The 26055-nt window shown below is 36.9% G+C and overlaps 1 protein-coding gene across 1 annotated transcript in view; it reads right to left on the reverse strand.

Annotated features, from left to right (window-relative positions):
* The window catches only part of LOC128524000 (F-box only protein 47-like), a 29855-nt gene extending 15113 nt beyond the window's left edge, over nt 1-14742 (reverse strand). Inside the window, exons 1-5 of the mRNA XM_053496262.1 lie at nt 14663-14742; nt 14311-14481; nt 5569-5736; nt 5260-5336; nt 351-428 (exon numbers count right to left, since the gene is read on the reverse strand). Coding sequence (XP_053352237.1) covers nt 351-428; nt 5260-5336; nt 5569-5736; nt 14311-14473 — 486 coding nt within the window. The 5' untranslated portion in view covers nt 14474-14481; nt 14663-14742. The remainder of the gene's footprint in view (nt 1-350; nt 429-5259; nt 5337-5568; nt 5737-14310; nt 14482-14662) is intronic.
* Nucleotides 14743-26055: the final 11313 nt, after the last annotated feature.

The raw sequence follows: 26055 nt of genomic DNA on the forward strand, positions 1-26055 counted from the left end.
GGCAGGCAGCTGCTCCTTCCTCAGTACTGGAGACCGTACAGGTTTTCATCCATGCTGCGTCTAATAGTCAGTGTAATTACTATATATTAGAACACCCATAAAAGAAAGTAAAGCATATATAGAGTCAGCTAAAAAAATGTATAAACACTTCAGGAAAAGAAAAAACATGTACTGTATTTTAATATTTAATGCTAAATGTATTGCTATATGTTATATACTGTACTGATATATATGATAATATCACGACAATAATATGATAATATTTTTAATATTATATACATTTCCAGGTTACATTTCCAGGCACAATCTACCATAAAAGCAAAATCTGTTCCATAACCTAGTCTACTTGCCTGCAAGAACACTCCGTAGCAAACAAAACCTTGGCACAAAGGTAGTGCATCACATTTCTCAATCATGAAACAGGGAATCTAGAAGAATTGAAACACATAAAAGTATTTAAATGTATTAAAAAATAGCTTCAGTGTATGTGTGCAATGTAGCCAATTTATGTATGACAAGTTCTTCTGCTCCCCACTAATTTATAGTTTTAGTCCTGCAATCTGGTCGTGTCATCAGGAAAGAAAAAAAAATCCATTGATAGAATTCAGTACATTCAGGTCACCAACTGACTTCAATTTACTGCCACATAAACATTGCCACATTCCTACCCTGATGCCTCCATAGTTTTGGACTCATCAGACCACATGACCTTTTTCCATTGTTCCAAAGTGCAATATTTATGCTCCCTAGCAAACTGAAACCTTTCTGTCTGATGAGTATCAATAACCAGTGGTTTTTCTTTTCCAGACCCTTTGATGACCTTGCTGTTTTTAGGGCCACCTTGTTCCCTGCTCTGAACTTGGAGTCTTAGGTTTTCAGAAGTGCATACACCGCCGCAGAAATCCATGGTTTCTGGTAGGGGCATGAGATGATGTTCTTGGAGACAGTGACATCATCGGTGCACTTGTTGATGTAGCTGGTCACTGATGATGTGTACTCCTTCAAGTTGGTGAAGTCGCAGTAAATTGCAGCCTCAGCCTCCTTGAACATGTTCCAGTCAGTGTTTTTAAAACAGTCCTGAAGAGCAGAGATGTCCATCTGCTTCAGAATCGGTTTCAAAAGCCTGACAGTTCACAGAGCTCCAGCTCTAGGTGGAATATACACTCCGATAATGAATAAGTTTGTGTGTGTGTGTTTGTGTGTGAAGCTACACATAAAGTAAGAGGAGAGGAGGAATCAGAACCCCCCCTTCATGTTCTCATCTTACACAGTAAACCTTCCTCCTCTTTTATTTGAGTTTCACACACACACACACACATACACACACACACATTAATAGAAAGACTGTTTTATCTGTAGAAATAAACAAGGAATATTGCTAAAAAAAAAACTCACGCGTAAGCGCATACTAATGGAATTACTGCTGTAAAGTTAAAATACTGTCAGGAACTAACCCGAGGAGACCAGAAGACTTAGCTTTAGCGGTTAGCCCTTTGTAGCGTGAATGGTAAACCCAAACGCGGAGTGACACGAATAGGCAGGATAATCACGCGATTTGATCTAAGGACTCTCACGAATAGGGAGCAAGGGAGAGACACAAATCGAACCCGCGTCCTAAGTAAACCCTGGAAGTAAACCCAAGAGGGTGAGTACTTACGGTTCGGTGAAACGGTCTGAGGCGACATGGGCAAACTTAAATGACTGAGCGGAGTGTAGTGGTTTGTTTACCCTTTTTATACTTCCGGGTCCTAGTGCCGGTCGCGGACTGAGTGTGCATGACAAAAACTAAAACAAATTAACTTTATCTTTAAAAATAATCGGCAGAGCAGTGTTTCTGTGTAGAGCAGAGTGTGTGTTTGTGTGTGTGTGTGTGTGTGTGTGTGATGGTGAGAGAAGGGGTGTGTGTGTGCACAGTGTCCAATGACATGCACACATAACGACAGGCTGACAGAGAGAGAGAAAAAATGGATCTTTAACCTCTTTAATGAGACTTGCTTTTGCTTTACACGCACTCTGTTAACACACACACATACAGTCACAAAATAAAATGTTTTGCACACACACTCACGTGGTCACAGTGTTATAGTAAACAGTACACGAGTGTATGGATGTTGATTATACCAGTAAGAGACAAGCATTAAGAAAGGCCATTGGCTCAGTTGTAATCACGTGACGTTCTGCGTCAAAACGAGAAGCGCATGTGTGATACATGATACTTGGCACTCGTAAACCAAGACTTGTTCATTTTTCAAGTCAAAATTTATTAAAAATCTTTGCTTGTCATGCGGAACATTCGCAAACCGAATCTTTTTTTTACTTTGCACTCTTTTATACCTATCTATCCATTATATATAATTTTCTTATAGTAGACAATCAACTATGTTATACAAAAGAACATAGTAGGGTGCATTATTTGTTATTATGTATGTATGTATGTATGTATGTATGTATGTATGTAATTAATTGTATAATAGGGGGAAAAAAAACTATAACGCAAAATATGGGCATTTCAGAGAGATATACCATTTCCATTTTTCCCAAATTTCTTCAAATTTGTCTTCCTGTAGCCTCATTGAGAAAGTTATTTTTCCCAATACAAAAATGTCATAAATAATATCATACCAGTCATTAATAGTTGGAGTATCTGGTTTACATTTCCTTCGTATAGACCTTTTAGCAGCTACACTTAGCATTCCAAAGAGACGGTTTGATTTCAAATTTAAAAGTGTTGTTTGTGAAAACAGAAGAACCAATCTCAACTATAACTATAAATTCTGTGTAGATTTTAGACCAAAAAATATTCACTTTTGGGCAGGACCAGAACAAGTGATAGTGATTTGCACTGTGAGAACGCAAGTCCTCCAAAAACTGGAAGAGCCTAAATGATGAATCAATGAATGAATAAAAAATCTACTGAGGCTTTTCCAGCCAAATGTTCTTCATGACACTGAGCTTATCCTAACCCAATTAGTCACATGTCCCATGTAAAGTCTTGAAATATCCTTAAGCCCTAAGTCCACTGTGTAGGCACTAATAGCTCATGATCGAATGCTTTTGGTTCTCCTGGTATAGAATGTTTGGAAATCACTTATTGACTTATTGTCTTAATATTCTACCTTTAAAAAGGTCCCAATCTGCCCATCTCCAGTAACTTATATCAAATTTATTCAAAGGCAAAGTGGAGATCATAGGTGCACCATCTCAATATCTTTATCTCTTTAATTAAGTTATTTTAAATCATGTTTTGAGAGAGAGATTAATCTGTTTATTGCCTTTTTTGTTCAAATCCTTTATTTGTTTTTTATCCCCTAAACGTGCCTATATTGGAATGGCCCCAATATGTTTTGTTCAATTACTTTCCATCTTCTTTGCACGATAATCTAAATTACACCAACAAATCAAGGTTCTCAGTTGGGCTCCTACTGTATGTAGTAGTCATTAAAACAGGTAAGAGTTCCCCTTTCCCTCCCCAATTGAGTTGAGAGTGTTTGGAATCTTATCCATGTTTTTTCGTTGTCCTGCCAAATATATTGTGATATTAACTTATCCCAATCAGTAAATTGCCTACCTTTTATTTCAATCTGAATTGTCTGGAATAAATATAATACTCTAGGCAAAATATTCATTTTAATACACTCAATTCAAGATTCAAAACTTAGAATTGGGAGTAATCCATCTCTTTATATCTTCCTTTGTCTTTTGGTTTAGTGGCTTAAAATTTAGAACATACAAATTTTATACTTTTGTAATATATATTCCTAGTTATTCATCCGCAAATACAGTAAAGTCATTTTATGTTATTCTTTTTGCATAATATAATGCTTGAATAGTTACTATCGAATTTATGTTAATATCGAACTAATGTTAATGGATCTAATGTTAATGGATCTCTGACTTTTTCTGCGTTAAAAATCCTCCTTCTTTGCCCTTCCTCCCTCCTTTAACGCTTCTCCTTCCCTGTTTTTTTTTCTAAATAAAATCACCTCTTTTCCTGTAAGACCTTGCCTCGTATCCTTGTGTCTGTGGTGCAAAAAGAGCGAACCTGTTACAACATCAAAGGTAAAAAACAATAAAGCTCTCAGACAATTGATTAAAGCACGTGCTTGTTAACTGATGCTCCCATGCAAAACGTGATTTTTAAATGCATTCTGATTATTTTTTAAACACTACAGTTGTAATGCTAGTAACATAATGCTAACGACATTGGTAACTGTAATCAAATTACATGCATTTAAAATGTAATGCATTTTACAATTACTGCGTTATCAGGAAAATTAATGAGAATACAGTATGTATGTAATACATGTTACACAGTAACGCATTATACCCCACCCTACTTGTGTATGGCTTTCTTTCCATATTTAGGCATTTCTGCAAGCCTGATATGTCTACTCTTGTTGAAGTTTGTTTTCTACTAAATATTATATTAGGCAAGTTATATTAGGCACTTTTATCACTTCTTATCACGACCCTCTTTCCCTATGCTGCCATCGCCTTGTTAGCTAGACTGGAAGCCCCCCATACAGCAATTTTTTAGGGAAAGAATAGAGTTAAATTTGTACTAACACTCGACTTATCTTGATGGGACTGCAAAAGCTTCATTTGAGTCTCCTTAACTCTGAAATGCATGTTTGCATGGAATGAGGGTTGTGGAATTTGGGCCCAATTACTTAAATTGTCTTTGCCTTTGTTTTTTCTGGGTAAAAAAAATCACATATAGTGTGGAGAACAGGAAAACTTATTACAATGTAGTTACACTGCGTCAAGTCTAGACTGAGAGAGAATTTGTAAAGTGCAAGTTTCTGCACAAATAGAAAGTCATTTACATTCATGATTCTAAAAATGTGACCAGGAGCGTTACTTTCTTACAACAGTTTTCATCCACAACCATAAACTCTTCTTTTTATTGTAAAATTTCTCTTATGGATATTAAGTACATGTATTTATATTTTATATCACTTAGTCCCAGGTAGGATATAAAATCAAGCAAGAATACATTAATGCGTTTTCACATTTCTAAAGTGTTCAGCTTTTAGGAGAATGTAAGACAGGTCTCCACCATTTATTTAAGCTGTTCAATATCTAGCCTTATTCACAATTCCATATATTTTAAATTCAGCTGAGTTAAGAATGATCTCTTTTAGTTAATCAATAAAAAATGCTATTTGATGGATGGGCCATTGATTTGTTCACCTTGATTTTGCTAAAGTTCACTGCCACATTTATGAAAGACTGTATTTGAATGATATTTGACCATACCTGTGAAAGTGTGTTATAAATAAGCTTTAGTCTTTCCTTGGTTGGTAGTAACAGGGTGCATCTCTTGCACAGTAAACCTATAAAGAATATAATAAAATGTTACCTTAAAAATGCCAGGTGAATCAAAAGTCTTGATAATTAAAACATTTTAGCAAAATTTCTTTCAAAATGTTTCATATATTTTTTTTATATTGTGTACTCTATCTATCTATCTATCTATCTATCTATCTATCTATCTATCTATCTATCTGCATAAGTAGCTCTAAGAAATTTTATAAGCAAACTGCTAAAAACAACCTTGAATCATACCAAGAGAGCTGAAATAATTAAGTATTGTGTTGAGGTCTTCAGTTTTGGGTAATGTGTAGTGAAACGTCTTGGAAATCATCTGATTCCTCCAGGCAGAAGTAGACAAATGCCTCACTATGCAGCTACTGATGCGTTTAGATGCCATGCTGAAAATACTGGCTTCAACAGCTAGAAGAAAAATGGAAAGCTTTTTAAATTTGAAAAACATGTACAATGACAATGTTCCTGCAGCAGATATTAAGTGATAGGCCTCTTTTATTTAAAGGTACAGTAAGTAATTTTTACATTTTTTGTTATAAATATTCCTCAAGAATCACTCATAAATGTTGAAAGGGGCCATCTAAGGCTTCTGTGATCTGGTCCAATCCTAAAAAAAGGCCAATGCAACATAAATTGTCAAAAAAAAAGTAAATACTTGCCTTGAAAGAAAAAAATGGAACCTTGGATTACAAGCATAATTCGTTCTTGTAAACCAAATTTAATTTTCCCATAAGAAATAATAGAAACTCAAATTATTCTTTTCACAGCCCAAAAAATAAATAGGCCTACATAAAAATAACTCACAAAAAATATAAAGTAAAAATAAAACAAACTAATCTGTACTTCACCTTTAAAAAAAGTAAAAATAAATCCTGACAGATAAGTGTTTCCGTTTGTGCGTGCAGGCGCTGTGTGCGTGTCTGTGAAGGCAAAAGTAGGAAGGGTTTGTGTGTGTGTGTGTGTGTGTGTGTGTGTGTGTGTGTGTGTGTGTGTGTGTGTGTGTGTGTGTGTGTGTGTGTGCGTGCTTTTGTGTGTGTGGGGGGGAGGGGGGGCATGGTCCAATAACGTGCGCACTCACACAGACACAAAAAAAGTTGTGCCCTCAGCAGGACAGGTGGCCATTTTGCATATTTATTTATATTATAATTGATATATGAATAATATTATTTCAATAGCTTCAAGGTCATGTGACCTTTTGGCACAAAAATCTATACTAAAGTGTGTGTCCATCCGTCCTGCATAGTGCACAAACTTTTTTTTATTACTTACTAGCATGTTGCATGTTTATTAATACTTTTTAATAAAAATATTAATTATTTTATTTACATAACTTCCTTGCAACATTAATGATTTTATTAATAATTAAAGCAGTTTTAAGTATGAAATAAATGAAACATACTGTAGATATACGTAGATCTATATATAACATTTTAAATAAGGAAAAATTATGGATGCATTTGGACCACCCTATTTGTTGGCTGGCCTGGCTGCACTCTGTTCATGAGCACTTTCATATTCTTTCTGCCTTCTTTTTTCAGTAGCAGTGATTAATCTTTAGTCTATAACAAATGACATGTAGTCAATCACTCCTTGCACAACTTTTTTAATAACAACCAGGGCTGGTTCATCTGTATAATGGAACTTGCAGGCATACAAAACAGAGTACTGATCAGAAGGTCAGCGGATCAAGCCTCACCTCCTGGTTGCCATTGTTGAGCCCTTGAGCTAGGCCCTTAACCCTATCTGCTCCAGGGGTGCCATATCATGGCTGACCCTTCACTCTGATATGCAAAGAAAAAATTTAAGTGTGCAGTAATGTGCAATATGTGTCAAATAAAGGCTTAACTTAAATCAGGATGTCTCAATGTGTACACCCATGTACAGATTATTAGGGCCCAAGCACTATGACATCAGCCCTATTACATTACAGTGTGTAAAGGGCCCTCTTGTTCTTCTAAAGATTATTATTAGGAACGGTCTGTATGTCGTCATAGTGTGTGAATTATTAAGGCCCAAGCAATATGACCATATAATCTTATTATGTTACAGTTTGTGAGGGTCCTCTTGTTCTTCTATGAATAGGGTTTTTTAATTTTTTAATAGGGTCTTAATCAGCCCTATAGTTATGTTGTCATGGTGTGTGACGGGCCCTTTTGTTCTTCTAAGTTTTTATTTTTATTATTATTATTATTATTAGGGCCCAAGCACTATATGCCATCTGTATGTCATCATAGGGTGTGAATGGCCCTTTTGTTCTTCTAAGAATTTTTTAAGAAGGCCCAAGCACTATGAACATCAGCCATATTATGTTACAGTGTATAAAAGACACTCTTGTTCTTCTAGGGATTATTATAATTAGGGCCCAAGCACTATCAGCCTTATTACATCATAGTGTATGAAGGGCCCTCTTGTTTTTCTAAGGATTTTTTCCAGCCTCCAGGTCTTTTTGGCTTTCCTAGCATGCCCTGAAAGTCATTAGTGACAGGTTAGAAACTGCTGCCATTAGGATGCAACGTCAAGATCTCACACAAGATTTTGCTGCATAGCTTATGCACACTTGCATGTATACATGGAAAACCCGGTGGACATTTACAAACTAGATTCCAAAAAAGTTGGGACACTGTACAACTATTCAGAATAGAATATAAATAACATATCAAATGTTGAAAGTGAGACATTTTAAAATGTCATGCCAAATATTGGCTCATTTTGGATTTCATGAGAGCTACATATTTCGAGTGGCGCAGTGGTAAAGTGCTTGCCCTATCATCTGGAGATCACTGGTTCGAACCCTGGGTAATACTATTTTCCTCTCACAGCCGGAGGTCTAGAGAGAGCTGATTGGCCGAGCTCTCTCGGGGGGGGACGAGAGGTACTCGCGCTCCCACATTTATTACGGCTCTACAGCCAATCAGAGGCGTCTGTGAGCTCGCGCACGCGGAAGGAGCGGCTAGCGCTTTCCTCCGAGTGTGATACTCCGCCCCTAACGGTGCGTGAGCAAGCAGTTCGAAAAGATGCGGCCGGCTGACGTCACGCGGTTCAGAGGAAACACGTGATAGTCTTCGGGCCTCCCGGCTGAGTGGTAGTAGTAGCTTTAATGTGGGAGCCCCCTAGTGACGGAGAGGAATTGGCTACGACTAAATTAGGGGAGAAAATTGAAAAAAAAAAATATATATATATATATATATATATATATATATATATATATATATATATAAAGAGCCTCTCAAAGCAGCAGTGTCTCTCAGAAGTCCACATGGCAGTATCACCAATTCCCTCAATGCTATGTCGAAAAATATTGGCGCAATATCAGAATGGGGTTTCTCAGAAAAAAATTGCAAAGAGTTTAAAGTTATCATCAACTACAGTGCATAATATCATACAAAGATTAAAAGAATCTGGAAAAATCTCTGTGCGTAAGGGTCAAGGCTGGAAGACCATATTGGATGCCTGTGATCTTTGGGCCCTTAGACGGCACCGCATCACATACAGGAATGCTACAGTAAATCACAACATGGACTCAGGAATACTTTCAGAAAACATAGTCGGTGAACACAATCCACCGTGCCATTCGCCGTTGCTGGCTGAAACTTTATAGGTCAAAAAAGAAGCCATATCTAAACATGATCCAAAAGCGCAGGCATTTTCTCTGGGCCAAGCTTTATTTAAAATGGACTGGGGCAAAGTGGAAAACTGTTCTGTGGTCAGACGAATCAGGACAAGGACAACCAAAGTTATCAGCGCTTATTTCAGAAGCCTACATCTCTGATGGTATGGGGTTACATGAGTGCGTGTGGCATGGGCAGCTTACACATCTGGAAAGGCACCATCAAGGCTGAAAGGTATATCCTTCTAGAACAACATATGCTCCCATCCAGACGTCATCTCTTTCAGGGAAGACCTTGCATTTTTCAACATGACAAAGCCATACCACATGCTGCATCAATTACAACATCATGGCTGCGTAGGAGAAGGATCAGGGTACTGAAATGGCCATCCTGCAGTCCAGATCTTTCACCCATAGAAAACATTGGCATCATAAAGAGAAAAAAGCGACAAAGAAAACCTAAGACAGTTGAACAACTAAAAGCCTGTATTAGACAAGAATGGGACAACATTCCTATTCTTATTCCCCTGCTCCTAGAGGATTTAACGATCGCCACCAAACAGTGCCTATGTGATCTCAGGACAGAGGATGCAAAATCACGGAGCGACATCTCAAACGGGTCAGTCATGATGATGCCTTAAACCTATGCCGAAAAGTGGTTAATACCTTGTGTGACATTATATTGAGTGACATCACTTTGAGCGACATTATTGTAAGATGCTTTTCTTCAGCATCCAGGGCTGAAGAAAAGGTCTTGACAACCGCCAAACCAACTTTACCACAGAGCCTTGCTGGTGTGTGTTAACAGGGAGGCTTTGGAAATCAAACTGTGTATTTGCGTTTTTCGGATATGACAGGTAGAACACAAGTTATCATTATTTTTATAACAAGTAAATTTAACCACTACTAAAATATGGGAAAATGACAATGACATCTAAAAATGTAGAACTCACAAAATGAGTATGGGTCATTGACGGATAAGACTTTTTAATAAGCCAATTTTACAATACCAAAGATATGGATATGTTTGGCCATTTTCTAAACATTTGGAATGTAGTGTACACATGCCTTTATAAAAAAAAGTAAAAAAAATTGTCATTTTCGTGTTTTTACACTTAAGTTAATAAAACATAAATTAAGTTAATAAGTACTTAAAAAAGTCATCTGGGGCGACCGTAATATATCTCAGAATTCACATTTTTATGTATCATTAAGACTAGTTGAACTCATATCAGTAAGTAGATAAACTGATAAAGAAAGATAAACTTTAGTGCCCTTTCATTTAATAAAAACCATTATTTCACAAGTTTATTCTATAATATCTATCTATAATATGAGTCTCCTTCATTATCCAGTTAAAATAAATGTTTATCCCTATAAAAGGAATGGAAAATGGCTGAATTTAGAAAAAAAAAGATAAAATATACAAATAATTATGCTTAAACAATTAACTCTATGTATAAAATTGATGTATGAAATATGAAAACTACAAATATAGGACATATATCTATCATTTAAAACACTCAGCAGTGGTCGCCCCACATGATACTCGGTCGCCCCATATGATGTTTTCAAGTTTACTCAAGTATAAAAGCCTAACGGTTAGCCTCAGAAACCAAACTAGCTTCTTTTATTGACAAAGCACTATCAAATTTATCATCAAAATATAGATTTGTGGAAAAAAAATTATAATTCACAGTTTTTGGGTGGTCGCCCCACATGATGACCAAAAGTGACTAAGACATCACAGCCGTTAAAAAACTGCTTTTTTTTACTATATGAGAGAGACTGATTTACTATACAGTTGTTTCCAGGGGGTCTTTACTTGTGTCTGGTTGATGCAGTATCCCATCCTTGAGATGTTTTTTAAAATAAAGGTCCCAAAATTGTGGTTTGTTGATGGTCGCCCCGGATGAAATGGATAGAATCAACATAATTCGGACAACATTCGTTTGTATATCATGATAGAAATATATGAGCAAATGCTTTATAGTTTTGTCAATGGATGTAAAACATGTTTAAAATTATGCCAACTAGGAAAAGGGATATACAGTGGAACCTCGGATTACGAGTAACGTGGTTTACGAGTGTTTTGCAAGACGAGCAACAATTTTAAATAAATTTGTACTTGAAAAACGAGCATTGTCTTAGTTAACGAGCACCGAGTATCATGTTTCACGCATGCGCTTCTTGTTTTAACAACGAGCGTTACGTCATCACAAGTGAGCCAATGGTTTTTCTCTCTCTTGCAGCAGAATTGTAGGTAATCGTCTCTCCTGCTGGGTGAATACACACACGCGCTGTGTGTGTGTGTGAGATGTGCGTGTGCGCGCACACACACACACACATTAACGGAAAGACCGTTTAAAAATTAGCAAGGAACATCGCTAGTCACACTCACGTGAGTGCATACTAACGGGATTACTACTGTAAAGTAAAACAACAACAACAAAAATTAAACAGCTCCTCACCTTTGAAAACAAAGGTTCCTCTCAGGTTGCCAAATAAACACACAAACTTCTCTCTGTCGCGATTGTTTTCAAAGGTGAGGAGCTGTTGAATTAGTTTTTTTGTTGTTGTTGTTTTACTTACAGCATTGATTCTGTTAGTATGCGCTCACGTGTGTGTGACTAGGAATGTTCCTTGCTAATTTTTAAATGGTTTTAAAAACGGTCAATCCGTTAATGTGTGTGTGTGTGTGTGTGTGTGTGTGCGCGCGCGCACATTTTACACACATACACTCTGCATGCACAAACGAAAACCCTTATCTGTCGGGGTTTAATTTTACATTTTTTTAAGATAAAAAAGTACAGGTTAAAGTACAGGTTAATTTGTTTTTTTTTACTTTATATTTTGTATTAATTATATTTATGTATTTATTTTTTGAGGCTGTAAAACGAATAATTTAAGTTTCCATTATTTCCTATGGGAAAATTAAATTTGGTTTACGAGTGTTTTGGAATACAAGCCCACTTCCGGAACGAATTAAGCTTGTAATCCGAGGTTCCACTGTATTTAAGTTGATTTAAAGTGTTTTTAAACCAGTTGTCCTAACTAAAGTCAAGGCCGGACGGTCGCCCCATATGATGTTTTGGCACTTCGGATAGCAGAAAAATGATGAAAAACTTAAAAATTTGGAGAAGTTAGAGTGGTTTAGTAGGTAAAAAAGGTATAACAAGTAGATGAGAAATTTTAATGTATTTTTTAGTTTTTTCTGCAAAATAAAATTAACCTGGACAAAATATATATATATATATATATATATATATATATATATATATATATATATATATACACTTACCTAAAGGATTATTAGGAACACCATATTAATACGGTGTTTGACCCCTTTTCAGTTTCCTTAATTCTTCGTGGCATTGATTCAACAAGGTGCTGAATGCACTCTTTAGAAATGTTGGCCCATATTGATAGGATAGCATCTTGCAGTTGATGGAGATTTGTGGGATGCACATCCAGGGCACGAAGCTCCCGTTCCACCACATCCCAAAGATGCTCTATTGGGTTGAGATCTGGTGACTGTGGTGACTGTACTTTAGTACAGTAAACTCATTGTCATGTTCAAGAAACCAATTTAAAATGATTTGAGCTTTGTGACATGGTGCATTATCCTGCTGGAAGTAGCCATCAAAGGATGGGTACATGATGGTCATAAAGGGATGGACATGGTCAGAAACAATGCTCAGGTAGCCCGTGGCCAATTGGCATTAAGGGGCCTAAAGTGTGCCAAGAAAACATCCCCCACACCATTACACCACCACCAGCAGCCTGCACAGTGGTAACAAGGCATGATGGATCCATGTTCTCATTCTGTTTACGCCAAATTCTGTCTCTACCATTTGAATGTCTCAACAGAAATCGAGACTCATCAGACCAGGCAACATTTTTCTAGTCTTCAACTGTCCAATTTTGGTGAGCTCGTGCAAATTGTAGCCTCTTTTTCCTATTTTTAGTGGAGATGAGTGGTACTCGGTGGGGTCTTTTGCTGTTGTAGCCCATCCGCCTCAAGGTTGTGCGTGGTGTGGCTTTACAAATGCTTTGCTGCATACCTCGATTGTAACGAGTGGTTATTTCAGTCAAAGTTGCTCTTCTATCAGCTTGAATCAGTTGGCCCGTTCTCCTCTGACCTCTAGCATCAACATGGCATTTTCGCCCACAGGACTGACGCATACTGGATGTTTTTCCCTTTTCACACCATTCTTTGTAAACAATAGAAATGGTTGTGCGTGAAAATCCCAGTAACTGAGCAGATTGTGAAATACTTAGACCGGCCCGTCTGGCACCAACAACCATGCCACGCTTAATATTGCTTAAATCACCTTTCTTTCCCATTCTGACATTCAGTTTGGAGTTCAGGAGATTGTCTTGACCAGGACCACATCCCTAAATGCATTGAAGCAACTGCCATATGATTGGTTGATTAGATAATTGCATTAATAAGAAATTGTACAGGTGTTCCTAATAATCCTTTAGGTGAGTATATATATATATATATATATATATATATATATATATATATATAGTCATAAAAACATCCAGAAATTTTCACATACGCATTTTTGTATTTGTCTATGTGAAAAATCAGTGTTAGAACTATTTTATATATAAAGGAGTAATTTCTACTCTTTTGCTCTCTTCCTCATAGATCTGATATTAACGTGTTAAATCTTTCCTACTATCTTCCTGTTTCCTCTTACATCTGCTCTTTAAGATGTGAACGCTCCCACGCTCACCTTCCCTGTTTCTCTTTATGTCTCTCTCCCTCTATCTCTCTCTCTTTCCCCCTCTGTCTCCTTCCCCCTCTCCCCCTAACTCGAGCCAACATCTTGTGATCTGTCTCTGGACGGACACCTCTCTATCTTCCTCTCCTTTGATTCTTCAGGATCTCACCAGGACATTTACAATGGTTCATGTTCTTTGTAGTTACATATGTTTATAGCACAGGTGTTTGGTCAAACATATATAAACCACATCTTTTGCTGTTAATAAACAGAGACCTTTCTGACAGACAACGTGTGTGTGTGTGTGTGTGTGTGTGTGTGTGTGTGTGTGTGTGTGTGTGTTTTGCGTGTGTGTGTGTGTGTGTTTGACTGAGTCTCTCCTGGCACCAGAGAAGCTTACCGAAGCACAGCGGACAGACCGAGCAACTCGCCTCTCCTACTACGTAACTTTAGAAAAACTTTACAATCAGAAAAATATCTAAAATGCTATGAGCTTTCTATGGACTAGACTAGAACAACCTGGAAATATTTATAGTTAATGTGAATGTTATTGCTTTAAAGAGAAAAAAAAAACTTTTTTATGCTGCTACATTAACTTTTTTTATGTGAGGCTACATTAAGAGGTGAGAATCTCTTCACCTGAAAGCTGGTGTAATATGAGCCCGAACACTTCAGCTGGAAGCTTCTCGAACTCTCCCAGACTGGACCCGCTCAGACTGCTGGTCTTACGGGCTTTAATGGCACACTGGCGCCGCCTAGCGCTTCTACGGTGCGATGTGTAATTTGTGTTGAGTTTCTTCATAATCCGACCTGATTTAATAAACAGGAACAGAAAGTGGGAGTTAAGCGAGGTTGTAGCCGTTAGCTAACTTTGAGATGCACCTCACACCCGTGTTAGCAGGGTGAGGTGAAGCTTAGAGGTTCGAGTCTCCCTCAAAAATCCTATAGTCAATAAATATAGAAATTAATAGACAATATAATGGACATTCACCCAGCAAACACTTGTATTTCTGTGTTAAAGCTTCAGCAGAACGCCCGGTACTGCAGCACAGCCGTCGTACGCATGCACAGGCGGCCGCGCCACAGCCGTCGGAGTGATGTCCGGTATTTTCCACCAGGTGGCGCCAAACGAGCGGCCATAGACTCCTCTCTGCGCTTATAACGAGTTCTAAGATGTTTATTTCTAGACCAGTTTTAGTACCCGTCAATGATAGGTTTAAGTCAATCTAATAAACTTTAACCTACACCATCCTCCCTATTCTGGTATTCTAAACAGTACTTAGCGAAAAACAAAAGACTGCTTGGTCGAGTTAACTTCCTGAACTATCTACAACACATGGTGGAAACCTGAAATTAAGACAGAGAAGACTAGAGGTGAGACATGATCATTAATGAGTATTAAAATTAATAAATTACAGATTTAGTGATATTTTCATAAACTATTTATTTACCACATCAACAAACAGCATGGCAGCACAAAATATTTTTTTAAACATGACAACCTTTAAAAAGTGAAAGGAGGCAGAGAAAGAAAGTTGAGAAAGAAATAAGGAGGCAGAGAAAGAAAGTTGAGAAAGAATAACATTTAATTGAATTTTTGATGCCATTTTACACACAGTACATGGCACAAGAACTGACAACCCAACAAAACACAGAGATCACGAGAGACCTGGGCTGCCACAACCAGCTAAATCGTAACACAAATGCACAGAAATCAATTATTTCAACATCTTTCTTCGACATAATTTCAGACTGCACAGATGGTAAGATTACTGGGCTTACAGAGACTTTATATTTTTAGACTTAATATTTACTATAAGTGATAATGAATTTCTATACATTTAACATCAAATGACCGCTTTGGTTGTAAGATTCAGATAATTATTTAAAAGCTAGACATTTAAAATGAGAATAAGAAAGAAAAGTATTTCTTTGTGCCCCCCTTTCCTTGTTAATGCCCTACCTGGCCCCCTGGCAAAACTTTGCTAGACCCGCCCCTGCACAGTTACCAGGCTGTCAGCTATGTAGAAAAGGATCCTGGTGTTATTTGTCTGTCAGAAACAGTTCATAACTTCCCTTCAACTCATTCATGTTTTTTAAAAGATAAACCTGTTTCTCCATCACCTGTTCAACTCTGATGATTCAATAAGGAATCACCTGGTTCCTGGTTTCACCTTTATGTTTCTCTCTCACATATCCAAACCGATCATGACTAGCAGCTTTTATGGCTGTGGCTCCAGCAAACAGCTGATAAACCGATCAGCTGATCAACAGGAGAAGGAGGGGGAGAGAATGAGAGAAGCCGAGGCAGCTGCGCAGCGTAAAGACACAGGATAACTCCAGCTTTGTGGGGGTTTTTTTTGTTTGTTTGTTTTTTTATTCTAGCTGAAATACAGGACAAATCGCGTTCCTTTTCACCTCAATACGTAACGCGTAATATTTTCTCTGAATACGGGACGATTGCATTTTTTACGTTTGGCAACCCATACTAACTAACCTTATCAATAATTCACTCTCAGTAACATCATAGCACCAGCATAGAAACTCTGTCATCATGCTAACTAGTACACAGTAGGAGTTATTGTAACTGACTGTAAAAAGTTAGCAAGCACAACGAAAATAAGCTACACCTACTTGGTTTATAAGTTTTTTTTTTTATGGTTTTACTTGGTTTTACTTAGGCTACCTCAGGTTCAGTTCTGCCACTTGGACCGGCGGCCGCCTCGGGTCTCTCCTCCTCCTGCCTCCCCTTTCCCTCTTCAACCTGCGGCTGCTGGCCTCCATCACTTGCTAATTTTACTGAAGTGGAAGCTCCACTATAGCCACCAAACAACTGTGATATTTTAGCACATTTGGCAGCATCTGCCTGAAGGGCTAGTTTCTTTTTGGCGCTAATTTTTTCGGCTCCTCCTGCTGCTTTGCGTTTTTTGTTCTCCATTTTTGTTCAGCAATGATATGTGATTGCTGAGCCGTTGCAAGCGGGAGGGTGCATCTGACCTCCTCGGCTGTAATTGGTCCAGCCCAGAGTCGATCATGACCAATTGGCCAATCCGCCACCTTTAATGGTTTATAACGTTACAAAAAAAAAGAAAAAACATCGGCAGCCGGCCCACAAAAGACGAAAATCACCATCGGCCCACCGGGCAAATGGCCGGTATGCCCTATGGCCAGTCCAGCCATGCAATCAATGGAAAAAAGAGGATATAAAAACGTTTATATTGTACCTTTTTCATCGTCCACCAAATACACTACCTGTGAATTACAGATAAGAAATAAAAAAATAGATTGAATAAAGTTTAAGTTTTGTATTAAAAATTAATTATAAATAAATAACTTATGACCATAACATCATTCACATCTAACAGTAATTCCCCTTCGAGTGTCTAGCCCCCTTCTAGGTGGTGATTTTAATGGCAGCAGCATAAGTGTTGAGCTGTTGGCAGTTTTTTTTTTTTTTTTAGCTTTTTAAACAATTCTACCTTAATATAGTTTATTTGTATGATAATATTGCTTTTTTAGGACTTAGGACATGTGGATGGATTTATTTCTGGAAGATTTTGGATGGGTTTTGGTATGCAGCCTACTCTTCTACATCTGGGTGGATAATACAAAAAAAAACTGCTCAGGAAACCAACTTCTTCAAGTAACACTTTCCCTCTTCTCCTTACAATGGCACAACCTGGACATTTAAGTGATTTCTATTTTTTAAGTAATTTTTTGAAATTGTGCTCAAATAGGATTCTCTGACTCAGATCTCGCCCAAGGGGTAAAAAAGCTGTGAGAGATTATAATTGTTCAGTATGTACAATTTTTGTAAATTGCACTACTTATTGCGGGATTGCTGTGAATATTAAAAGACAGCTGACTGGACAAAGAATGTTTTTGTCCGACTGTCTCTAAATGCAGGAAATTGGCCCGCCAAGCCTGATTTTTATCACATTTATGAAATTATGCACCCTAAGGCTAAGGTTGATGCCTTTACTTCTTACTATCATATCGATCTTGGATAAAACAGTTTCATTAAGGAAAGTCTGTATTACAAGCACAGATAAGCCTTGGATGACTGTTCAAATTGAAGATCTTTTGACACAATAGATAATTGTTGACTTTTACATTCCTTAGCTGACTTACTTTTTATATTACATCTTTGGCTTATTGTAAGGAGCTATCTGAGTAACAGAGCAGGGGGTGAAGTGACTATGTGTCTCTTTTCCAGTTCCAGCTGGTGTTCCTCAGGTAGGACTGTGTAGAAATAGCTTGGATTTATTTTTGGCTTTTTTGGTTACCTGGGAATTATGCTGATAATCTAACACTTATAGAGATTCTAATGGGATTTTTACCTGGACTCACTCAGAATGCCTTGGATTTTGTAATAGAATGGGGACAGGAATTTACATTGAAAATAAAAGGAGCTACTGTAAGAGGCTGACCGAGGCACAGTACCTCTGGTACTGAAATGGACGCAGTCTGTTAAAACCCCAGGAGAAGAAAGTGGAGGCAGTCTGATCCTACCCACAGCTGACACAAACAAAAAAACAAGCACATGCCTTTGTCTTTCTAATTATTATCACCACTTTGTCACAGATTTTTTCTCTTTGGCAGCACCCCTCTTAGATCTCCTGAAAACGTGTCTTTCAGAGAAGGTGTGCTGGATGCACAAGGAGGAAGAGGTGTTAGAACAGCCAAAGACCCACCTCACCAGTTTCCCTATGCTCCAGAACCCCAACTTTTATCAGCCTTTCCTGGTGGCCTCCGAGACAAAAAAAAATGCAGCGATAGAGAGGTAAGCCCTTGCCATTAAGTGGGCAATAGAGGAGTTGTGTTATTATTTGGTGTCACATTACGCTCCCAACAGATCATGCTCCTCTACAGAGGTTGGAAAAAACAAAGAATACAAATCCTCGCATAACCCAATGGTCTCTTTCACCACAGGATTTCTAGTCAACTTGGCCAGAGCTTAACACAGAAATCCATATGAACTGTTTAGACGGCATGTACTGTACTTGCCGACTTGAAGCTAAGGTGTGTGACAGTGGGCCTACAGCCAGTGCTCACACATTAAGGAAACCTTTTTGCTCTCATCTGTCACACACACACTTCCTGCTGCACCTGTGTGTAAAAAAGGGGCAGGTCTCACTAATGCACCTGCGCTCAACTCAACCTCATCATTCTCCTGTTGTAAGGGGATATAAAAAGGCCACTCAACACACAGAGTAGATCTTTTTTTTAACCTTAGTTTACTACATGCTTTCTCTGTGCCCTCTGACTCTACAAAATCTGACATGTTTTTTCACGACAAGATGGAAGAGCCTCGTCTATGTCTCTGCTTGCCACGCGCCCCTGTTCTATGTTGCTTATCTTACCTGCTCGTCACACCATTAAGGCTGCTTGCTAAATATTAAGTTAATAAAGACTGTGATTGTGGAATCTGGTTCCCATGTTTTCTCTTGTTAGGCTCATTACAATAAAGTAATTAGAATAAAGTAAGTACATTCTAAATAATAGGATTATATATAACATTCAAATGAAAGTTCTCTGCTGAAGACATTGCACTATGACATTGCATTCTCTACTTTTTTGGAAATATATTATTTATTTGGCCAATCCTACGTTCTCTTATTGGTCTGTTCTGGGTTTATTGTTTTTTTAGGCCAATTATTGGCTCCATCACTTGCATCAGCACCTCATTCAGATTGCCTTTCAGAATGCCTTGCCTGTAATCCATGCAACACATGGTTTCATATGTCTTCCAGTTGGAAACACATGAACGGATGTGAGCTTTTTTGTGGACAGTGTAAAATTTAATATACCAGATAAGCAGGTTCCCTCAAAAGCAATTACTTGGAAATTTATTTATTATTTGCAATTATTGCATTTTAACAAAACATTTTAATTGCTGATGCTTGTTTTTCTGTTTAGTTTTATTCTATAATTTTTTTAGTTTATTATTTTTATATTGTTTAATTTTAGAGTCCGATAGCTATATTTATGTTTAGCACATGCACAAACCTGACCTTTGTGTCTTAAAATAACTACTGACCGTTAATGTTATTATTTACAGTAATTACCTATAATTCAAAGTGTTATTTCATAGTTTTGTAGTTTCATTGTTTTAAAATAAATCACAAGGTAAACATCATAAGGTGTGTCCACAATTTTTGACTGGTATTTCTGATAGTATTACATAGTGTGTGTGTGTGTGTGTGTGTGTGTGTGTGTGTGTGTGTGTGCCTACCTCCTGTCTGTGTGTGTGTGTGTCTGTGTGTGTGTGTCTGTGTGTGTGTTTAAGAGTGGCACAGATTAGAATAGGAGTTGCTTTGCAGACTGACTCCAGCTGTTATTGCTTGATAATAAAATCTGTAATCTTCTGGAAACAAAACCCGAGACTCCAAGTGAGCTCTACACCTGCTGGGCACTTCTTACCCATTTAAAATTTGAGAATATGTAGATGGTTCAATAAATCATTCATGACTATACCCAGGTCGGACAATTGATTTGCATGTCAACACTGCTGTGGCCTTCCCCCTTGTTTGCAATGGTTCCAGTGCCAGCATTTAGCATCAGATGGAATTTACCTTTGGGGGCTGCAATATAAAACACGACTCACACTGTCCCAGGCTGAGCAACAATCAGAAGGACTCAGGACTCTCTTTCACTCCGGGTGATGTCTTCTGTAAGTCATGTTTTTGGAATTTGCGTTGGGCCTCTTTCTGTTTTGCTCACTGGTTACGAGGAAACCCTTGCTATACAGTAGATAGATAAAGTGTAAAGGAAAAAGGGAGTCTTGGTACAATCTGAGTAATATTCACTAATCAGTCTGAGTAATAGAAATAGCAAAGCTCATACAGTAAGAGGCTAGGAAGTGTGATCAATATAGTCAATATAGATCACATTTTATATGTCCTGCAATTAACATTTTGAGAAGGTTTGGCCAGGTAATCTAAACCCCCTTTCTTCTTTTTTCCACTTGGGTTTTAATTAGGGGGCTACCATTAATGATCCATCTGCAGATTGACCTATATAAAAATTGTTACAACTTTTACTTTTTTTTTGGAGACGATCAGAGGACTCCACTGAATCATCCAAACAGTAGTATGGTCTGTTTGTTCAAAAGTCAGAGACTTAATGCGAGCTTTTGACCCATGATTACTGGGAATTTAGATCAAAATTTCAAAATATCTAAGTTTAAATCCTGATTTATTTTACATATGCCATAAATGCGTTTAAAGACAACGGTCTTAAACATGTATGAATTATTCCATTACATTTGGAGCTGCTAAAGTTCTGATGACATAGAATATAAATTGATGCAAACGAGCATTCATAATAATAAACAACTTTTTCAACATTATTTTTATCCTTGTTGCCCTTTAAACTGTAAACTGAAAAAATCATATTTATTATCACTATTTATTATAAAGAACTCATAATTATCTTGAATGTTGGAATTATCTGACCACATTTTTCTGCAGGATGACAATGTTATTGATCTTGAACAGTGCTCTAAGACTCTGAGCAATGATTGAGTCATAAAGCACAAGAATGTAAGCTTTAGAAGTTACAAAAAAAAATTATGAATTAAATCATACTATCTAATAATAATAATATGGCTGAATAATATTGAATAATATCAACCTGTAAAACATTCTTTTTAACTTTGTTGCCTATTTAACTGCATGTCAACACACTATTATAAACTTTCTGTACTTTCTGTAATCCAAGCTCCTTAATTTTGTTTTGTGTTATGTGTATAAATGTGTTATGTGTAATCTTGACACTACCTCAGTGTCAATGGGGGCCTCATTATCTAAAAGATCACTTTTCATTATCCTAATTCATTGTATGTTGGAAATTTTCATTTCGACTTTTAGAGCTTGAAAGAGCTCCATGAACCTGAGCATTTACAACACTTACAACTCAGGAAGAGCTTAGTTTTTGCATGTCATAAAAGTGTTTAAAGCGTTCAAACAACTTAAACTAATATTGCAAAAACTTTTTTTATTGAGGTAGTATAGCACTATGACTGCATGAACACTATTTCTACATTTGCAGGACAGAAGTGAAATGATTCAGCATTTTGATGAGAAAGGTCTACACACCAGATACTGTATCATCACGTACAACAATGTTTTAAATGTTTGATAAATCAGCTGCCATTATACTAATAGAAAAAAAACCCAAAATCAGGATTTACAGCATGTGCGATAAATAACAACTTTTTAAAGAATGTGCATCAAATCGTTATTTTGAAACCTGGAATGCAACTCATATTCTATTCCATACATGACCATGTGTGCAAGAGCTCAGTGATTCTGAATGTGTATAATGCTGAGAATGCTGGAAACGCTTTCTCTGAGCACCAGGAGCAGAAAACCAAAAAGACTGATCAACAAAATGATGCCTTATAGCATGAATGGTGAAGAACAAGTTTTTCAAAATTCTGCATCACATTATTACCTAAAAAGTGTATGTCAACTCATATTTCACTGTCTAAGTGACCCTATAGTGTTTTTGCAAGATCTTAGTGATTCTGAGCTCCTACAACACTAAGTACCATGGTAACACTTTCTCTGAGCGCGAGATGCAGAATAGTGAAAGGACTGATCAAAAAGAGTAGAAAATTATCCCCTATGCCATAATAGGATGGTGAAGACAACGTTTTTCAAATGCTCACAGGAGCTCACAGACGCCCCTAATTGGCTGTAGAGCCGTCTTTAATGTGGGATCACTAAGTACCTCTCATGCCCCCCCACTGAGAGACCTCAGTCAATGAACTCTCTCTGGACCTTCGGCTGCGAGAGGTTACAGCATCACCTGGGAATCGAACTCGCGATCTCCAGATGATAGGGCGAGCACTTCTACAAACTCTTTTCCCTTCAACAATGGGTACTTCCAATAGTTTATTCTGAACATAGAAACTTCAGGTAAAACTTACATCTGGGTCAACATGTATTGCATGGTAAAAATGAATCACATTTGTATCATGATTTGTTATTATCATGTCCAGTGTCGGCTGATCAATAAGAGGTGCTACATGTAACATGTAATTATTTAATTATTTATTTTAGTAATGAAATAAAGTAATTTAGTCACAGTATTTCGCTGTATTTTTTGATATAATTTATTTTCAAAAAAAAAATCTAAACTGTATTACTTTCATTTGTGTTCATGTACATGGGCACTGGACAAACAAGTGTATACGTGTCTATGTGTCTATGTACTGTAGGCATGTACATTTTTGAAAATGGACGAGACGAAAGCTTCCAGTCACGCTGGAGGGATTAATCCAGCTGGCCCTCCATATCGATCAGCGCCTCCTCTCTCATCTGAAGCCAGAAGAGTAAAAATCGAGGCGTTATCCCAGCCAGTGCAAATCACTTCTGTCGACGTTCGGCCCTTGTCATCCAGCCCCACCACCCACCAGACGCAACCCATCACGCTCATCATAAACCAACATGGCCATGAACCAATTCAATTCCATCTCACACATGGGTTTGGATGTCACCATTCCGAATCGCTCAGCTGCAATGTTCACTATGAGAATGGTCATTGTTAACAGTCGATGGTCCACATCGCTCTTGCATGTCACTTCCAAGATCTGGTTCACGTCCTCATCAAACTGGTGCCACTCAGCTTTCTTTAATGATTGAGGCCACTGGATCCTCAGTTAAGCCAAAGGGCCACAGTCAGTTCTTTTGGCTGCCGCTTGCTGGCGTTGGGGGCTCTGTGTGCTGTCAGGAGGTGCTATCACTTGAGGGCAGCTTTGCATGGCATGCGAGCGGTTGGCCGCAGTTGTTGGCGCCACTAGGAGGCTTTGGGCACTGTGGGTTGCCTCCATGCCTGGCTCCTCCTGCGTCTTACCAGAAGGAGCCAGGCCTTTTCAGTAATGTGCTGTAGAACACAATGTATTCAGGAAAATATTTTGCATTTTTTAACAGTAGTCTTCTGTATTTTTTAATGCATTGTAGTCTTGTCCATTTTGCTAATGTTTTAAATAACGGTACATTTTAGTATTTTTTTGGAAACTGATTGGGGTGTATAAGTGCAAAGCTGATTAAATACCATTACTGATCCTTCGAAGTAATTTGTTTTGTGTTATCTTAACCATAAGTTTTAGAAGCAGCAATTTAAAAGATAATTTTCAGTCAAGTATATGTGAACTTGCTGCAAACGTCATTACTTATTTATAAAGCTTTTATTCTGAAGAGGACGCACGAGGAAGTCCTTCGTCTTCAACTCTGCGAAGATCGGCATCTGCACCAACAAACTGAACTGTAATTTAAACCTTTTTCTTTATTTTCTTGACAGTATTTTATTCATAAAGGTTGTACTACCAGAAGCAATGCATGATGTTCATATTTAGCAAGTTTGTGAAAATGTGTTTAGAACATACTTTAGTGCTGACATGTGAGTAACTCAAGCATTTATATTTTCATGGATTTTGCTCTCATCAAGCCTTATTACATTGTTTTAAATTGCCTTTTAAATGTAAATTGTGTTCATTATTTCATGGTAAGTATTAAACATAATCTCCAAACGGAGATAATTTTGGTGGCTTTTGTTTAAAATGTGAGGGAGCAGATTGTTTTTGTGTATAAAATATATTTGTGTATATTTGGTATAAAAAAAAACGGGCTAATTACAACAGTGTCGTCATCCCAAAATCCCTGATTTTTTTTCAATCATGGCCTTGAATATACTTTTCTGAGAATTTATCAAATATTGCATGTTCAAAGTTATTTACTATGTAGTTGTTTATAACTACATAATTATATACTATTATTTTTGCTGATCAGGTACTATTGAGTTAATCAAGTAGTTAATGATTTTTTATTATATTTAAGGCTAATTTTAAAATTAGGAATTTTAATATAATAAGATTTATATTGTAGATTTTTTCATTTTAAATCTCAGGTTATTTTATTTTTGTAAATTATATCTTTGTTTAATAAACAAAGAAAATAAAAGTTAATCTGGAATAATCAGTTACGCATTTCATTTTCAGAGAAAATTGCTGTAAATTAAATTCTTGACTGTACAATTACAGTAAATTGCTGGTGGCTGTGCTGCCAGGATTCTAATGTAAATTGTACAAAAATACAGAAATATAGTGTGTTTTATGTTTACACTAATAAACTGTAAATTAACAGTATGCGTACTGTAAAATGTTATTTAACAGGAACATTTTTTACAGTGTGAGGAGTAGTGTATGTAATGTGTGTCCATTGATGGGGATTTTGCAAATGACCTAAAATATCTAACCTCCAGTTTATTAAAAAAAAACTTTTATCAAAAGTTTTCAGTTCAATTAGATTTAAAAGATCCAGATGTGACTTTATGTCAGCGTGTATAAATGTGTACAAGCTCAAGGAATCGGTTTTCTCACACAACTAATGTATGAACACGTATAACAAACAAAATGAGTTTATATTCCTTTTTTATGGTCAAAATGTGAAAAACAGTTACAAAAAATATGTTTTTCAACATGTATGTCAGAATGCATGAATGTGTTGGAAATAATGATTCCTTTGACTTTTATGTCCCAGGAGCTGAGATAATGTCATTTGCTGTGTTCTTAGCGCTGTAGGAGCTCAGGAAAGCGGTTTTCTGACACTACTAATGTATTGTCATATACTAATACATAAGACATACAAAATGAGTTCATATTCCTTTTTCAATGGTCAAAATGTAAAAAACAATAACAATAAAGATGTTTTTCAACATGTATGTCAGAATGCATGAATGTGTTGGAAATATCATTCTTTTGACTTTTAGGCTTTTGAAGCTGAAATAAAGCTGCTGATGCTAAATCAATGTACAATGTTTATGTATAATGTTTCGTATTTTCACATCTTCGAGTAGATTTTCGTTTTGAAAGATATTTTTTACCATACAATAAATGAACATTATTTGTTAAGATAAAAAATAAGTAAAGAAATAAAAAGGATTATTTTAACAGTCATTTATTTTATTTTTTTGGAACTTAAAACCCTTAATGTCATTTTTATTATTGTTTGTTCCAATTTGTTTTGACATGTTTTTTTAATGTTTAAAAAATACAATCCTTAATACTTTTAAGCTTTTTTTTTATTTGGCTCTTGTGCAGCTGACGCTCAAAGCAGGTGGGTTCTTTGCTCAAAGAACAAGCTCAAAACCATGGAGATCTTGCAACACATGTAAGTAAAATGTGATCTAAAAAATACTTTTTGACAGACAGTAAATTAGGATTACACAAGTGATTGTTTACAAAACATCATTAAACGACACCGGTCAGGTATTCCAAAATTAAGAAGTTTCCATTACATGAAGTTTCTACGTGTTCATAATAAATCATTAAAAGAAAATCTGATTTTCACATTATGTTCTGACATTCTGTTGAAAACG

The sequence above is a fragment of the Clarias gariepinus genome, chromosome 5, assembly GCF_024256425.1.
Source record: "Clarias gariepinus isolate MV-2021 ecotype Netherlands chromosome 5, CGAR_prim_01v2, whole genome shotgun sequence".
Taxonomy (NCBI): Eukaryota; Metazoa; Chordata; class Actinopteri; order Siluriformes; family Clariidae; genus Clarias; species Clarias gariepinus.